General features: G+C 45.3%; 1 protein-coding gene across 1 annotated transcript in view; it reads left to right on the forward strand.

Annotated features, from left to right (window-relative positions):
* The window catches only part of ABC4 (UbiA prenyltransferase family protein), a 76,861-nt gene that overhangs the window by 26,280 nt on the left and 35,305 nt on the right, over positions 1 to 15,276 (forward strand). The window contains 1 exon segment of the mRNA XM_087665457.1: positions 1,585 to 1,688. Coding sequence (XP_087521583.1) covers positions 1,585 to 1,688 — 104 coding nt within the window.

A 15,276-nucleotide genomic window follows, 5' to 3' on the forward strand; every position in this document is an offset into this window, starting at 1 on the left:
ATGTATGTATGTACTGTTCCCTCCATTCCTGTTCCCTCACTTTGGGCGTTCCCCCCGTTCTGGGGGGGTCTCGTTCCCATTCCCGTTCCCCGTTCCTGGTAACTATGCTAGCAAGCCTTCAAACCAAGTTGTCCCTTGGTTTGCTTGGGGGATTGACCTTCACCGTGCTCCTTGGGTGACAAGTTCAGTCCTAAATCATTGTTGGCTTGGTTGGCCTCTTGAATTTCTTGAAATTTCTCAATTTAGTTGCTGAAATGCAAATCTGAGCACACTTCTTGAGGTAGCTATAAAATCCTAATTCTTGCCCTAAATTAGGGTTGACAGTGGGGATTTTTCAAAGTCTCCACCTCCAATTGCTCAAAGTGCTGGAATTTGTTGAGGAAATATGAGAAATGGCTGGAGTATGAGAGAGAATGTTGTAGAGAGATAAATTTTAGAGTTCCATCACAAGAAACTCATCAGACCGGTTTGCTGCCATGTTTCCAAGTGCATTTCTACTGTTACTTGCTGTTTGGGAGCCAAAAATGGGTTGTTGCCTGCCCTTAGCTGCTGTAGGCCCTCTTGGGCAGGTTGCCAGTTCCTATTGGGTCTTCTCTTGGCGGCAGTTGGCCTAGAATGCCTTTTTGCAGCTATGGCAGCCTCTCCTTCCCCTCTTTCAGCTTGCACCAAGCTGGAATGACCCTCTCTTAGCCTCCAAGTGCCTTCTTTCCACTTGCATGGGCAAGTTTTGCCAAGTGGCAATGTTGCCAATCCATTTTTCAGCATTTTCTAGCATTTTGAAAGTAATTTTCAGATTGTTTATTCTGAACATTAGTTTAATAATTATCTGTCGCTAAGAAAAATGATTTGACCATCCAACAATTAAATTGGCTAGGCTAATTTATCACCAAGTATTCTTTAGCACTCAATTAGCCCTTGAATTGACATTAATTAATTCATTAGTCCTTAGTGTCACCATTGACACTAATGGCTAATAAAGTGATCTAGGCCAATTTTTGACATTGGATACTGCATAGTACTTGTCAAGTACAACTTGTTACAACTTTTGCCTTAAACACACGGCTAGAGTAGGTTTAGGAAAATCTCTTAGGCTGGTCGCTCTCATGGGAGACTCTTGTACAGCAGATCCAACAGAATCCAATCAGGCTGTCTATTATACCAAGACATGGAAGGATATATGTGGAAGAAATAGCTAGCCTTCCATTTCGACTTCATACTCTTAGAATTGCTTGAAGTCTATCCCATTTTCTTGTACAAGGTACGAATGATCTTTGTTCAAATTTGTGAAAATTTTTGAGGTAGAGAGAGTCTGATATAGCATGTTGTAGGTACCTTAGAGGGTACTTAAATATCCTTATGTTTGTAATATGTGGTTTGCCTCATGATGCAGTAGGTTGCATGTGTAGATGCTTGTGCCATCTGCTCTAAGATTTTTTGAGTGGCTGCATAACGTTTCATCTAGTTTTTAGCTGATGTCTGATTGTGAAATTTTCTTTGAAAGCTGATAAGATTGCTGCTTGTTTCTGTCAAGCAACAAATAACAAAGCATTTGGTTGTATCATCTTGGTTTCTTTTGCGAGACAGGTAGGCTCTGCTGTTGCTTATTGGCAATCACGAAGTTTTCACATTGGCCGTTTTTGTCTGTTGTTGGCCTCTTCAGTGCTGGTTATTGCATGGCTAAATTTGAGGTGAGCAATCCTTGTTGATTCCCTATTTCATTTGTCAAGCAACTTAGAGGCATAATTATTCTGGGTTGATCATTATAGGAGTTGTCCCAAGAAGTTCGATGAAATATTTGAAAGCATGTGGCTCAAGGATTGGACATCCAACAATTTTCTTCAAGTTTTTTGCATATGAGCAGTTATAATCACAGATCTATTGTATTCAATTATTGCTTTTTGCAGCAATTGAAGACAGTGTTACTGTAGATCCAAAGGCATGCTAGAGACTTTTGAAATTGAGAATTGACTCCAACATTTTCTTATCTGTGAGCTTTATTTTGAGAGGTAGCCTTTGTCATGGCTTATATTTTCATGACAACAGAGTATGATGCAAACAAGAGTTTTGTTAGCCTCAGGCTTTCATGTGGACAGCAGGTAAGAAAACATGTTGCTGCTGTGCGTTCTTGAAACGTCCTTGCAGCTTCTTCTCTCTTCAAATATCTACCTTCTCTCTCCCTAAGAGATCTCCTTGATGTTTGGCATCATATGGAGGAATGGCTTTGTTAGGCTTTGGGCCTTAATGTGTATAGCAGGTCAGAAAAAAATGTTGCTGCTCCATGCTGCTACTTTGTGCCCTGATTGCAGCCTCTTTTTATACAAAACGTCCGTACCAAAAGATATCTTTGATGGGCAACATATATAGAACTCCGTTCCTAGAATCTTGAATATGAACCTTAGTAAGTTGAAAGACTATGTCCTCATTTCATCCCTTTAAAGCTTTCAAACCCTAAATGCAAGAATCTTAACAGTGCTGAATTTTAAAGTTCACATATTGCAACAACTTTAGCATTAGATGGTGACGTGTGGGGCCTTGGCTAAACAAGAAGTGGTCTTTGTAGCTCGTTACTCCAGCCATGCGAGAGGATCTCAGACCTGGGCACTCAGCTTTGAAGCACATGCAGTCCTAGAATCTAGCAACATTGGACTGATATTTCTTGACCTCAACAACTGTAGTTCCAAACCCAAGGTTTTCAAGAGTTCCAATCACCTAGATTAGCTGTAATAATACTTGATCAAGTCAAAGTTAATCCTCAATTGTTGGCAAATTTATCAGGCTCTCGTACAATCCCAAAAAAGAAGAAGAAACTCATATTAAACCAAAACTCAAGAAGCTTTGGTAGGACATTTGTCTCGAAAAATGACAGAAGGGTACCAAGGGACATGCCACTCTTCATCCTTGCAATTTTAATTGCCAGACTGCGCCACCGCCCCCTGGTCCGCTAGCAAACTGCCTACAGCACTGCCCCCTGGCTGCCAGGCTCGCCAGCCTGTGCCAGCTCCGCCTGGTCCAGTGTGCAGCCAGCACCTCCACCTAAGCCCCGCCAGCTATCAGATCTGCCACCCCCTCTGCCAGGTCTGCCCTGTTTGCCACCTCTGCCAGGTCATTCGGCCTTGACAACCGCCACCATTAGTTTGGGCATCTTCCCGGCTCGACCTCGGCTCACATTTCAAAGAGGTAACAAGTACATTTAAGTATTAATATGGAGTAGATGGATCTTGATCTAGTGCATTTAATGAAGAGAAGGAACCAATCATATTTCTCACAACAACATCCATCACAAATCCATTTGGGCTCCCAGCCATCCCTCCCTCATCTTCTGCTGCTGCACCTTCCTTGAGGCTTCCATTGAGTGCACCACATTATCCACTACACACCACATCGGGGGGTTCTGCACATTTAGGCATAACCTTTAAGAGCTCTATATATCCGTCTCTGGGTGGTGTACTTGTGATGAAGGCTCAACCTCCCACACATACACTTTCGAGTTATCCCTTTGGGAGTGCATCCCGGACATACTCGAGTGTGGATCGTTTGATATCGCAATTTGTCTCTATGGCAGTACCTAGTAGTCCATCTGATCATTTTGTTGTGCCCTAGTTGACATTTGGGCAAGGCTATCGTGTTCTAGTGCCTGCATCTACACCTACGGTATCATATGGACCTATGCAAACAGTTCTTCCATGTGGTATAGATGAGTAGCATGAGTCATGTTACCCTTTGCGATTGTCGAGCTTATGCAAGGCTTGTTACGTAAGTTTCACTCTTAGCTTCAGCATTTCAACTTAGTATCCGAGCGTTGGGCACACTTCAGTGACTGCTATGGGGCTCGGGATAGGGCCCATCCTATCAATTTGGATCATGAGCTCCAAAATGTCAAAATCATAGACATGGACGACTTGAAAGTCAAGTTGGTTGAGTATCGGCGTCTCCTTGCTGAGTTCTTAACCACTTGGGCTCCCAAGTTTTATGACGATCAAGTTACCTTGTTTCCTAACAAGCTGCCACGAAAATATTTCCATTTTGTGTAAGAAGTGATTTCATAGCCTCAAATGCCCACATTTTATGAGTTTGAGTGCCAGCTGTTGTGTTACGTACGGTTGTTCGATCAATTTCATAACATGTCCTCGATAGAGGGGGCTATAGTTGCATCTTCTCAGAGGGGGAATTAGGGCAAGGATACACAAAACTCAAATCAAAATCAAAGTCACAACAGGGCCTAGTTGTGAAGAAGAGTGTGGAGGCATTGCTAGGGTTTGCATTGAGAAAACATAGAGTGTACGACCACGAGAGAAACACAATGAGACAAACACAGACATAGAAAGCAAAACTCAAATCTCAAACACAAACAGAAGAAGGGATAGAAAGAACACAACTTTGAAGTGAATAAATGCTATAAATAAATGTAAGAGTATATAGTGTGCCCAAGGGGAGAGCAATGTGTCGGAGAGTGACATCCACCAGAGACGGATCCTAAGTGCTGTGACCACCGATCGGAGTGACAGAGTGAGAGAAACATCAAACGGTGATCACCAGAGTGTGAAGAGACTAAGGTGATTGCAGAGGATGATGCTTGATGATATGGATGATGAAACAAAACATAGCAGTAAAATACTGCAGTAGAACGCGGCAGTAAAATGCACCAGTAGAATGCTGTAGTAGAGAAGCAAACGAGGCGATGGTAGCAGTTGCGAAGGCTAGACCACCATGTGGTGGGAGATTGATGGTTGAGATTTGCACACAAGGGTGAGAAACTTGCACGGGAGAGATGAGACTGAATAGGGGCAGCCTGTTTATTTATAGATGAGGATGGATCCTCTCAAATGAGGGTTTCACTGAAATCTCTTGAACCACTCCATGTTTTAGGGTTTTTGATTAAATTAAGCTTGTTTTGGGGTTGTTTAAGTGGCTAATCAGCATGAAATGCATTTCTTAGCTCAACACCCTCTCTGAGGTCCAAAACATGGTGAGAAGAGAAGGCCAACCTAGTTTGCCCAAGGCGTCCCACCCCAAAGCAGCGAGGGCATCGAACAAAGGGTGCACGATGGCTGCCCAATGGCCTATCAAGACTATAGAGGTGATGGTTATCTTACCAAGGGAGTCAAAGTAGTCCGTTCCAAAGAGGAAAGGGCATCGGACAAAGGTTGGTTGTCAGTTGCCTAGTGGCCTACCAAGCCTTACAAAGGCGGATGGAACTACAATGAACTTGATTTTAAAAAAGAAAAGTGAGAGATGGTTTGTGATCGATTGATTAGAAGATGAGGGAATGAGAAGGGATGGGTAGGTCGAACCCATCACAAAACAGACAAACTATCCATCCACTCGAGGATATCGATGGTGAGGGAATTGTAAGGAAGTAATGGTGGTGTGGTGTACAAACTGCTGGTGGAAACAACTTAGGCTCCATCTAATGGTGCTTTGCACAATGAGTATGCTACATGCGGTGAAATGCTCATGCATCAAATGCCACTTGGACAGTGTCCCTCGTGGAAAAATTGTTCACTTGCCTAGGCACCCTAGTACAAAGATGATGAAATCATGCAATGCAAAGGGTGAAGGTACAACCCAAGGGGGGGGGGGGAGGCACAATGAGTATGCTACATGCGGTGAAATGCTCATGCAGCAAATGTCACTTGGACAGTGTCCCTCGTGGGAAAATTATTCACTTGCCTAGGTGCCCTAGTACAAAGATGATGAAATCATGCAATGCGAAGGGTGAAGGTACAACTGAGGGGGGGGGGAGGAAAGGCCGATGTCGAAGACAAGTGTCGAAATCTATAGAATACCAAGAAGGGTAGAAACCCCCTCTCAACCTGGAATGGCGATGCCAAAGGAAGAAGAGGAGCCAAATGTCGGCGGTCTTCATGTGGTGCCGAGAACCATGATGAGAAGAGGCATTGCGACTAGAAGAGCGAGATAGAATTTATTGCCATGATAGCATCAAGAGAGATGTTGTACGATCTGCCTCAGGAGGGGAAGGCTCCATGCTAGGAGAATAGCAAAACTCCTAGGAAGATGAAATCATGAATGAAATAGTGCGTATCCCATGTCTCCAGCTGAGGTAGGACTAGACAAACCTGTATATTAGCCCTGCATTGAAAACAGAGTCTACAAAAGAGAGTCAGATCTGCAATCATAGAGGTCAGTAGTGAGATTCTCTAAAAAGAAAAATAAAGCTAAAATGAAAAATAAATTGAATGAACAAGTGCAATAATGCAAATGTGTATGTGTGTATAAGTGTAGCGGAAGACTTGAAAACGAAAGGTTAAGGGTGTGGCCACCATCGCATACGGTGAGGTGGAAAAGAAGGCCTAGAAGGTGTAGTGGAGTTCCTAGAAAGGGATGTGTAAAGTGCAATAGGATCAGTGTTAGTAGAACAATCAGTCAACCCCTCAGGAGTAGAGTAGGATGGCCACTGAGATTGTCCGTGTGCCTCATGTCCAGCAGTCGTGGGTGCTGAAGTAGATAGGGTAGCAGTGGGAGGCGTAACCCCACTAGACTATGTAGTCGTAGTAGTTTGCTGTGGTTTTCTAGGAGGAAGATCTTGGGCCTTGGTACGACACTCGTCATCCATATGGCCCGACCTTTGGTAGTGAGTGCAAAATCTATTTTTCTCGGGAATTTGCTGCCAAAAGGCTCGAGGTTCTTTGTTTTTTTTTGGAGAAAGTGGTGTCACCCTTGTTTTGGTTTTCTTCGCGTCTTGCGAGTTCTTGCCACTGTTGGTTTTCCCTCCTGAAGAAGAGGCAACCAGTCCACATCCCTCTCAATAGATGTAAGTGGAGGACTTCTCGTGGACTTGATCATGTAGTCTTGCATAACGCAAGAATTGTCACTCAAAACTCGTAGAAGGTTGGCAATCTAGGTAGTGAGATAATGTGTTGGATAAAGTGGAAGTATTTATCAGGCAACTTGTTCAAGAAGAACGTGATGTGATTGCCATATGACTTTGGAGAGCCAGTAGTGGCAAACTCGGCTAGTAACCTTCGATATTTGGCCAACTTGACTTTCAGATCATCCCCTTCCTTAATGGAAAATTCTTGAAGGTCAAAGTTGATGTTTATACGCCGAGTACGATCTCTGGCTAGATAGCGGTTGATGAGATGACTCCAACGTTTTGATGCAAGAAGGAAGTGTTGTAACTGAGAGTGAAACTCAGGAAGCAAACCCTGCATCGGCTCAACATTGGTTGTGGCATTGCGAGCTCTTCATAGATGGATGTAATCAGGGTAGGCTAGGTGAGGGTTAGGCATAGGCTCAATACCAACAACAAGGTCCCAAAGACCTTGAGACTCAAGCACTTGCTGCATATAGTTCGATCAAGTAGTGAAATTCAACCCGTTGAAATGAGTCTTATTCGTGAAGACATTCTTGGTCGAGACAATAGGAGTGGTAGTGCTCGAATAAGGTGGATAGGGTGGGTATTGTGGTGGAAAGTACTACACTTGGGAATGGGTTCCATAATGCCCACCAGGCATTCGAGAAGTGTGCACGGTGGATTCAAATGTACGGGATGATTAGGCATGGGCATTGTCACCGCATGAGGACCCCATGGTGGAGGGATAGGGACATGTGGAGCAAAGGATGGAAATCCTTGCGTAGGAGTGACCCATGGAAAGTGTGACGATGTATCATAAGCAGAGGAAGGAAATACTTATAGCTGAGAGGTCATGGGATGTGTGTAGCTGGGGGTAGTGGGGGGGATGCCCATCACAGCCGTCCCAACAGGAAAAGATGTGCCTACATGAGGAAAGGTAGAGGAAATTGTGCTAGAGGGTGGCATTCCATGTAATGAAGTCCCATAGTGTGGAATGGCTTGTGGAAAATGGTAGGTGACAGTGTTAAGAGGTGGAATGCCCCCTAACGAGGCATTGTGATGTGAATATGGAATAGAGAATGAGAATATGCTAGGAGGGAAGACAGAAGGTCCAACTCCCAGTGTGGTAGAGGCGGATGTGGAATGTAAGCCTAGGTTTTGAAATGAGTGTGATATGGTTTCAAGAGAAGAGGGTGGGATGGGAGGGAGAGAAGAAGAGTAATTGACTTGCTCAAATGAAACAGAAGATGTAGGTATACTTCAGGATGAATGTTTGTTTCTTGAGCCCCCTCTATTAAGATTTACATATATTTGACCATCCGGATCTTGCACACCAAAAGGCAAAACAGGAGAGGGTTTTAATTCGAATGACTCAAAAGGGCTGTACAAACTTGACACAGGGCTTGGCAAAGATGATGAAGATGGATCACCAGTTGTCTTGAATGTCGTATTGCCTCCATGATCAAAAACGAACCGGTATGGAAGGAGTAGCAAAACTGGAAGAAGGGATGTCTTTTGGTCCATACTTGTTGCGTAGGTACTCCCCAAACTTCTTCTTTGTGAGGATAATGAAATCTGGAATATTTGGCATGGGTGTAAACAGAGGGTGATGGTGAGGGTCAACACGGAGTGTCGTCTTCCTCGCGGAGTCCATAATGCCTCCTCAAGGACTTCAGTAATGGAGAAGCTTGATAAGACATCATGGGGTCATGAGAAGCTGTCTGTGACATTATGATTTGGTTATGAGTCGTATTGTGTGCCTCGTGCAAAGACTAGCACTCCACAATATCCGCAGGATACTCTTTATAAGAGCACCAACTCTGATACCATGTGAAGAAGAGCGCGGAGGCACTGCTAGGGTTTGCACCGAGGAAACACTGTTTACGACCACTACAGAAGCACAACGAGACAAACATAGACACAGAAAGTAAAACTCGAACCCTAAACACAAAACTTAAAACTCAAACACAAACAAAAGAAGGGATAGAAAGAACACAACTTTGAAGTGAATGAATGCTGTAAATGAATGTAAGAGTATACAGTGTGCCCAAGGGAAGAGCAGTGTGTCGGAGAGTGACGTCCACCGGAGACGGATCCCAAGTGTTGTGACCACCAAGCGGAGTGACAGAGTGAGAGAAACACCAAATGCTGATCACTAGAGTGTGAGGAGACTATAGAGGATAATGCTTGATGATGTGGACAAAGGAGCAAAATGTAGTAGTAGAATGCCGTAGTAAAATGTCGCAGTAAAATGCGGCAGTAAAATACTGCTGTAGAACGCGGTAGTAAATTGCAGCAGTAGAACATTGCAGTAGAGGAGCAAATGAGGTGATGGCAGCTATTGTGAAGGCTGGACTGTCACATGGTGGGAGACTGATAACTGAGTTTTTCACACAAGGGTGAGAAACCTGCACGGAAGAGATGAGATTGAATGGGGGTAGCTTGTTTATTTATAGATGAGAATGGACCCTCTCAAATCAGGGTTTCAGTGAACTCTCTCGAACCACTCTGTGTTTTAGGGTTTCATTAAATTAAGCTTGTTTTGGGGCTGCTTAAGTGGCTAATCAGCATGGAATGCATTTCTTAGCTCAACACTAGTGAATCCCAAGGAACCAATGAATCTACACTTAAACCTGGATGGTAGAATGCACCAAAAAAGAATAGGTATTGTCAACATTGTTCGAAGGTTGGCCATTATGACAACGAGTGTCGATCTAAGGCAAGAGGCACACAACCAAAATCCGAGAATTAGACCGCCGCATCCCAATCAGTAATCCCCAATAGGGAAAGCGGGGTGGTGGCAACCCTCATTTGGGGTAGTGGCAAGGCCAAACCCACACTGCCTCCGGTTCGTCATCACAGTCGGCGAATTACTCAACTCAAGAGGGTTTGTGTGACTGGTCTGTAGAGGCCCATAGGTGGAGACATGATAGACATCATCCAACAAAGCGAGATCCCGACCCAAGTTAGTGGAAAAATTAACGCGGCCTTGGATTTGAATTGTGACCGAGGTGTTATTTCCTTTGTGGACACTACCGGTTGGAGGGACTCAGGAAATAAAAATGTCTGCTCTAGGAGTCATGTGATAGGTAGCTTCACTGTCCACAAGCCAAATAGGTATTGACGTGCTTGGTTATGATGAGTGGGCCTCTACAGGCAACTCATCAGGAGGCAACTCGTAGATGTGAATGAGACTTGCACCTGATGTCTCTAAAGAGATGATGTGGCCTTTGCAGACCAATCAGACAAACCCTTTGGAGTAGAGTAGTTCGCCGACTATGATGATGGACTGGTGGCAGTGTGGGTTTGGCCTCTCCACTACCCTCGTTGAGGGTTGCCACGACCGTGCTTCCCTTGTTGGGGATTACCCGACTAGGGTGCTTGGTTTTGAGTCTTGGATTTTGGCTGTTCTCTTTTCTTAGATCGACACTCGTGGTCATAATGCCAACCGTTTGACAATGTTGACAATACCTATTCTTTTTAGGTACATTCTGGCATCCCGCTATAAGTGTTGATTGATTGTTTCCTTGGGACTTACTAGCCTTTTTTTGATTTTGATTTTGATTTGAGTTTTGTGTGTCCTTGCCTTGTTGCCCCCTTTGAGAAGATGCAACAAGAGCCCCCTCTATCGAGGACGTGTTATGAAATTGATCAAACAACTGTGCGTAACACAATAGTTGACACTCAAACTCATAAAATGTAGGCATCTAAGACTATAAAATCGGTTGTTGCACAAAATGGAAATATTTTCTTGGAAGCTTGTTAAGAAACAGGGTAACCTGATTGCTAGAGGACTTAGGAGCCCCAGTTGTTGAGAACTTGGCGAGGAGATGGCAATACTCATTCAACATGACTTTCAAGTCATCCTTGTCTATGATTTTGAAATTTTGGAGGTCATGATCCAAATTGATGCAACGGGTCCTATCTCGAGCCGCATATAGCGGCCAATCAAGGGTGCCCAATGCTCCAATGCTAAGTCGAAATTTTGAATCTAAGAGTAAACTCAGGCAACAAGCCCTTCATAAGCTCAACAATAGCGGAGGCATTACGAGCCTTCCATAAGTGGACGACCTGGTATGAAACAAGGGCGGAATGAGGTTGGGGTTCTAACCTCTACACTAAATCCCATAGATTCTAAGAGTCTAGGACATACCTCATCAAATTTGAAGAAGTGGTGTAGTTTGACCCGTTGAAATGAGTCTTTTCATTAAATGCATGCTTGGTGGATGAGGAACTAGAACCATGAGGTGTCTGTGAAGATGGATAGATGGGATAAGATGGTGGTGGTGCCGGATAAGATATAGGAGGGGGTAAAGGTGGATAGGCAGAAATAGGTTGCTGGTGTCCAATGAGTGCCAAGTGTTACGGAGGTATCGAAATAGACATAGTTCCATATAATACTCTAGGTGTAGGTGGAGGCATTGCGACACGATAGCCTTGTCCAAATGTCGGTTGGGGCACTACAGAATGATCGGATAGTCCACTAGGTAATAAATCATAAGCACCACCTTTAGTTGTAATAACATTGAAGTAAACTTGCTTAGACAAAGATAAGATAATAGTGGACTTGCATAGCTCATCAACCTCTTTCCAATCATCTCTATTCTGTGAGAGTGCGCTGCGGAAGAGGGAATACGAACACGGAGGGAGAGAGAGAGAGAGCAGAAAATAAGGAAGAGAAATCTGCACTGACTGAAATGAAATGCTGAATACACTGAAATGGACTGATCAGTCCCTACACGCAGCCCGAAGCGTCAGTGAGGGCACCAGATCAGGCTGATGATGATGGCAGCACCACCACGGGGGAGGAGTGTCGGAATCTGCAAGAAGACAAGTGATCAAGTGGGGAGGGGGGCTGCCTATAAATAGGCAAAAGGGCAAACCCTAACCCTAACCCTAAAATGGGCGCAAACCCTAAAAATGCCCTAAAATGGGCGCCCAACATCAGTGACCAAAAAAGTGGCCGGGCAGCCAGTGGCTGCCCACTAAAAGAGGCCAAAAAGAAATACACATCCTAAGACAGCCAGTCGAGAGTGACTAGCCTCCCCCATCATAACACATGATAGACATGTCAGAGCTCCTAATGTCCTTATCTGACTCAGACTGAGGCTCACAGGCAGGAGATGACAAAGCATGACAAACATGACTGCTAACACCCCCTCTCAGATCTTGGATGTGGCTGAAGGCCGAAGAAGAAATAGATCCTGGGGTGGCAAGAGGAATGCCAATGTCGATGAAGTCCGTTGATGTAGACTGCCACTGAAGGAGCTCCTCATGATCCTGGGAATCCCCCTCTTAAACACTAGGGGCCAGGAAATCCACAGCCGCATCACCGAGATCGTCCCCCTCTGAAAGGGATGGGGGGTACGAGGGAACCACCGGAGGAGAAGGTGGAGGATGGGAAGGAACCTGTGGAATAGAAGGTGCACAAGCGGGAACGGGTGTAGCAATAGACTGCTGCGGAGGACCCTGCATCAAAGAAGGGGAATGGAGCCTGTAAAGCCCGCTCTCCTGCCAACCTGTGGATAAGACAGCTCCTGTAAGAGAATCCTCAATAACAACGGCATGCTCGGTGAAGATCACTCGTGTGCCAAGCCTCGTAAGGCCATAAACTGAGAGGAGGGGAAGGCTCAAATCCGGAACATGTAGGGCATGTGAAAAGGAGCTCGAAGGTCGGTCGGTAAACAAAGGCAATGTGCCAACACCACTAATAGGCACCGATAAAATGTCACCAACAGTGATTGAACCCTCTGATGGATGGAGATCCTGTAACAAATCACCTCGGGGAGTCATATGACTCGAAGCATCACTGTCCACTAACCAAGGCTGCGCAGAAGACACTGCAGCCACAGAAGAAGGATCCTCCTCCAAAGCATGGATATGAAGGATCACTGACTCATGGGTAACAGCTGGTGTAGAGGTAGAAGAAGGCTCCGATGTAGATCCACCCTTCGCTCCCAGACGAAGGTGAGGGTACTTCTTCCAGCATTTCTCCTCAGGATGTGTCCCTTTCCCACAGTGTGGGCACTTCGGTCTCTCTGAATCTGAGTCAGAGCCTGAAGAACTGTCCTTCTTCTTTTTCTTCTGTCCTCCCGAACCTGCAACAAAGGCTCTAGTGGAGTCGGATCCACTAGCCCTGACCTCTCTGAGTTGCTCGTCATGCTCTAAGACAAGCGGGGATAGCTCCTCCCATAGAAGCTGGGCACGGGTCCTCGAAGTAAGAAGGCTGGTGTAGAAGACATCAAACCGAGGCGATGGCAGCTGAGTCAAGAGAATCATAGCCATGTCTTCAGAAGTTATCGTGCGACCGAGGGATGCAAGCTCATCCCTCATATCCTGTAATCTGTTGATGTGGTCCTTCATGGAAGGACTATCATCAATAGCAAGCATCCGCAACTTCTTTTCGAGAGATATCCGGTGGGCAAACATCTTCTGATGGTAGAGAGACGCGAGCTTTCTCCACACGTCTGCTGCAGTCTTCAACCTGTGAACATGAATAAGGACAGAATCCTGCAAACTCAGAAAGAGGAAAGATCTGGCTCTAGAATTATACTGATCCCATAAGGCTGCACGATCCATAGATGTCCCATCTGCGGGATCCACTTGAGGCCGGGGAATAGGAACAGAAACAAGCTTCCAAAGATCGAAGGAGTCCAAGATACACTCCACCTTGCAGGACCATAGAGAAAAGTTGGAGCCATCCAACCGGTCCTCTTTGGGCAGCTGAGGAAGTACGGGTACCTGTACAGGGGTACCAAAGGCTGCATCTTCGGCCCACTGGAAGGGGCTCGTCGAGATACATGTATAGAAGGGGGACGGGAAAGAGGAATAGACTCCGGACGACGGTCCTCGTGATAGAAATCACGCCTCCGTTCAGATGAGTGTCGAGACAAAAGCTCGTCATCTGAGTCATCAAAGCCCATAAACTGATGAGAAGACATCTTCGATATCTGCAAACACCAAAACACAACAAGGGAAGGTTGCCGGTGTCGAAACACAAACACCAGAAGCTCTTGAATTGGCTGCCTTGCACAGAACGCAAGGATGATGTCAAACGCAAGTGCTAACGATGCAATCACCACAAAAAAAACAGCCTTCTGCCTCAAAACGCAGCCTGGGAATAGGTCGCCAGCAGGAAAAGAGCCGCCTGAAGATGGAACAACAGCCAGAACAGCAAGGCGCAGGTTGGAGGAGTGTCGCCCAGCTGGAGGAGGGCCGCCCAGGCTGAAAACGCAAATTTGGGGATGACGCCAACAGCAAACGCAAATAGATGGACACCAAAACAGGCCGCCTTGATCAAGGAGATGGTGCTGAAAGTGACGCCTCTGCTGTTGGAGGCGTCTTGACCAACAAACGCAAGGTTGTGGGTGTTCTCGCGCGTAGAACTCAGCTCCGTGTACTCTCCTTCGGCTCTGATACCATGTGAGAGTGCGCTGCGGAAGAGGGAATACGAACACAGAGGGAGAGAGAGAGAGAAAGCAGAAAATAAGGAAGAGAAATCTGCACTGACTGAAATGAAATGCTGAATACACTGAAATGGACTGATCAGTCCCTGCACGCAGCCCGAAGCGTCAGTGAGGGCACCAGATCAAGCTGATGATGATGGCAGCACCACCACGGGGGAGAAGGAGTGTCGGAATCTGCAAGAAGACAAGTGATCAAGTGGGGAGGGGAGCTGCCTATAAATAGGCAAAAGGACAAACCCTAACCCTAACCCTAAAATGGGCGCAAACCCTAAAAATGCCCTAAAATGAGCGGCCCACATCAATGATCAAAAAAGTGGCCGGGCAGCCAGTGGCTGCCCACTAAAAGAGGCCAAAAAGAAATACACATCCTAAGACAGCCAGTCGAGAGTGACTAGCCTCCCCCATCATAACACATGACAGACATGTCAGAGTTCCTAATGTCCTCATCTGACTCAGACTGAGGCTCACAAGCAGGAGATGACAAAGCATGACAAACATGACTGCTAACATATTCGCGTCTTCTAACTTTATTCCCTTGGTTTATAATGGCTTGACTTGTTTCTTTTATACCAATACCTGCCAAATTTGAGTCTTCCAATATTGGAAGTTATTGTCATCCAACTTCTCAATGTTAAAGATGGCATTGTCATTGGGAGCACTTGAAACACCTACCATTATGTTTGTCAACCAAAGAGAATATGTGCTTCTGTAATAATAGTAAATTAGCTCCAAAACTGAGCAAAAAAGCATACAAGAAGAAGAAGATTGAGCCAATATAGTGCTATCCACAAGCTGGAAGTACTAGAGTGCACAATACAAGCCTCTCCTCTCAAAGAAATTGCCCAAAACTGAAATTTTGCATGGTTGTCCATAAAGTTGTTGTAAATGAATGTATAACTATAGGCAAAAGGTTAAAATACAAAGCTTCCACTGTCAGGGATATTTGGGTAGCAATGGGGATATACAATGCAATTGGCAATGCAAGATAGAGTATCA

The sequence above is a fragment of the Lygodium microphyllum genome, chromosome 24, assembly GCF_053477565.2.
Source record: "Lygodium microphyllum isolate KBCC chromosome 24, Lygodium_microphyllum_v1.1.10, whole genome shotgun sequence".
Lineage (NCBI taxonomy): Eukaryota > Viridiplantae > Streptophyta > Polypodiopsida > Schizaeales > Lygodiaceae > Lygodium > Lygodium microphyllum.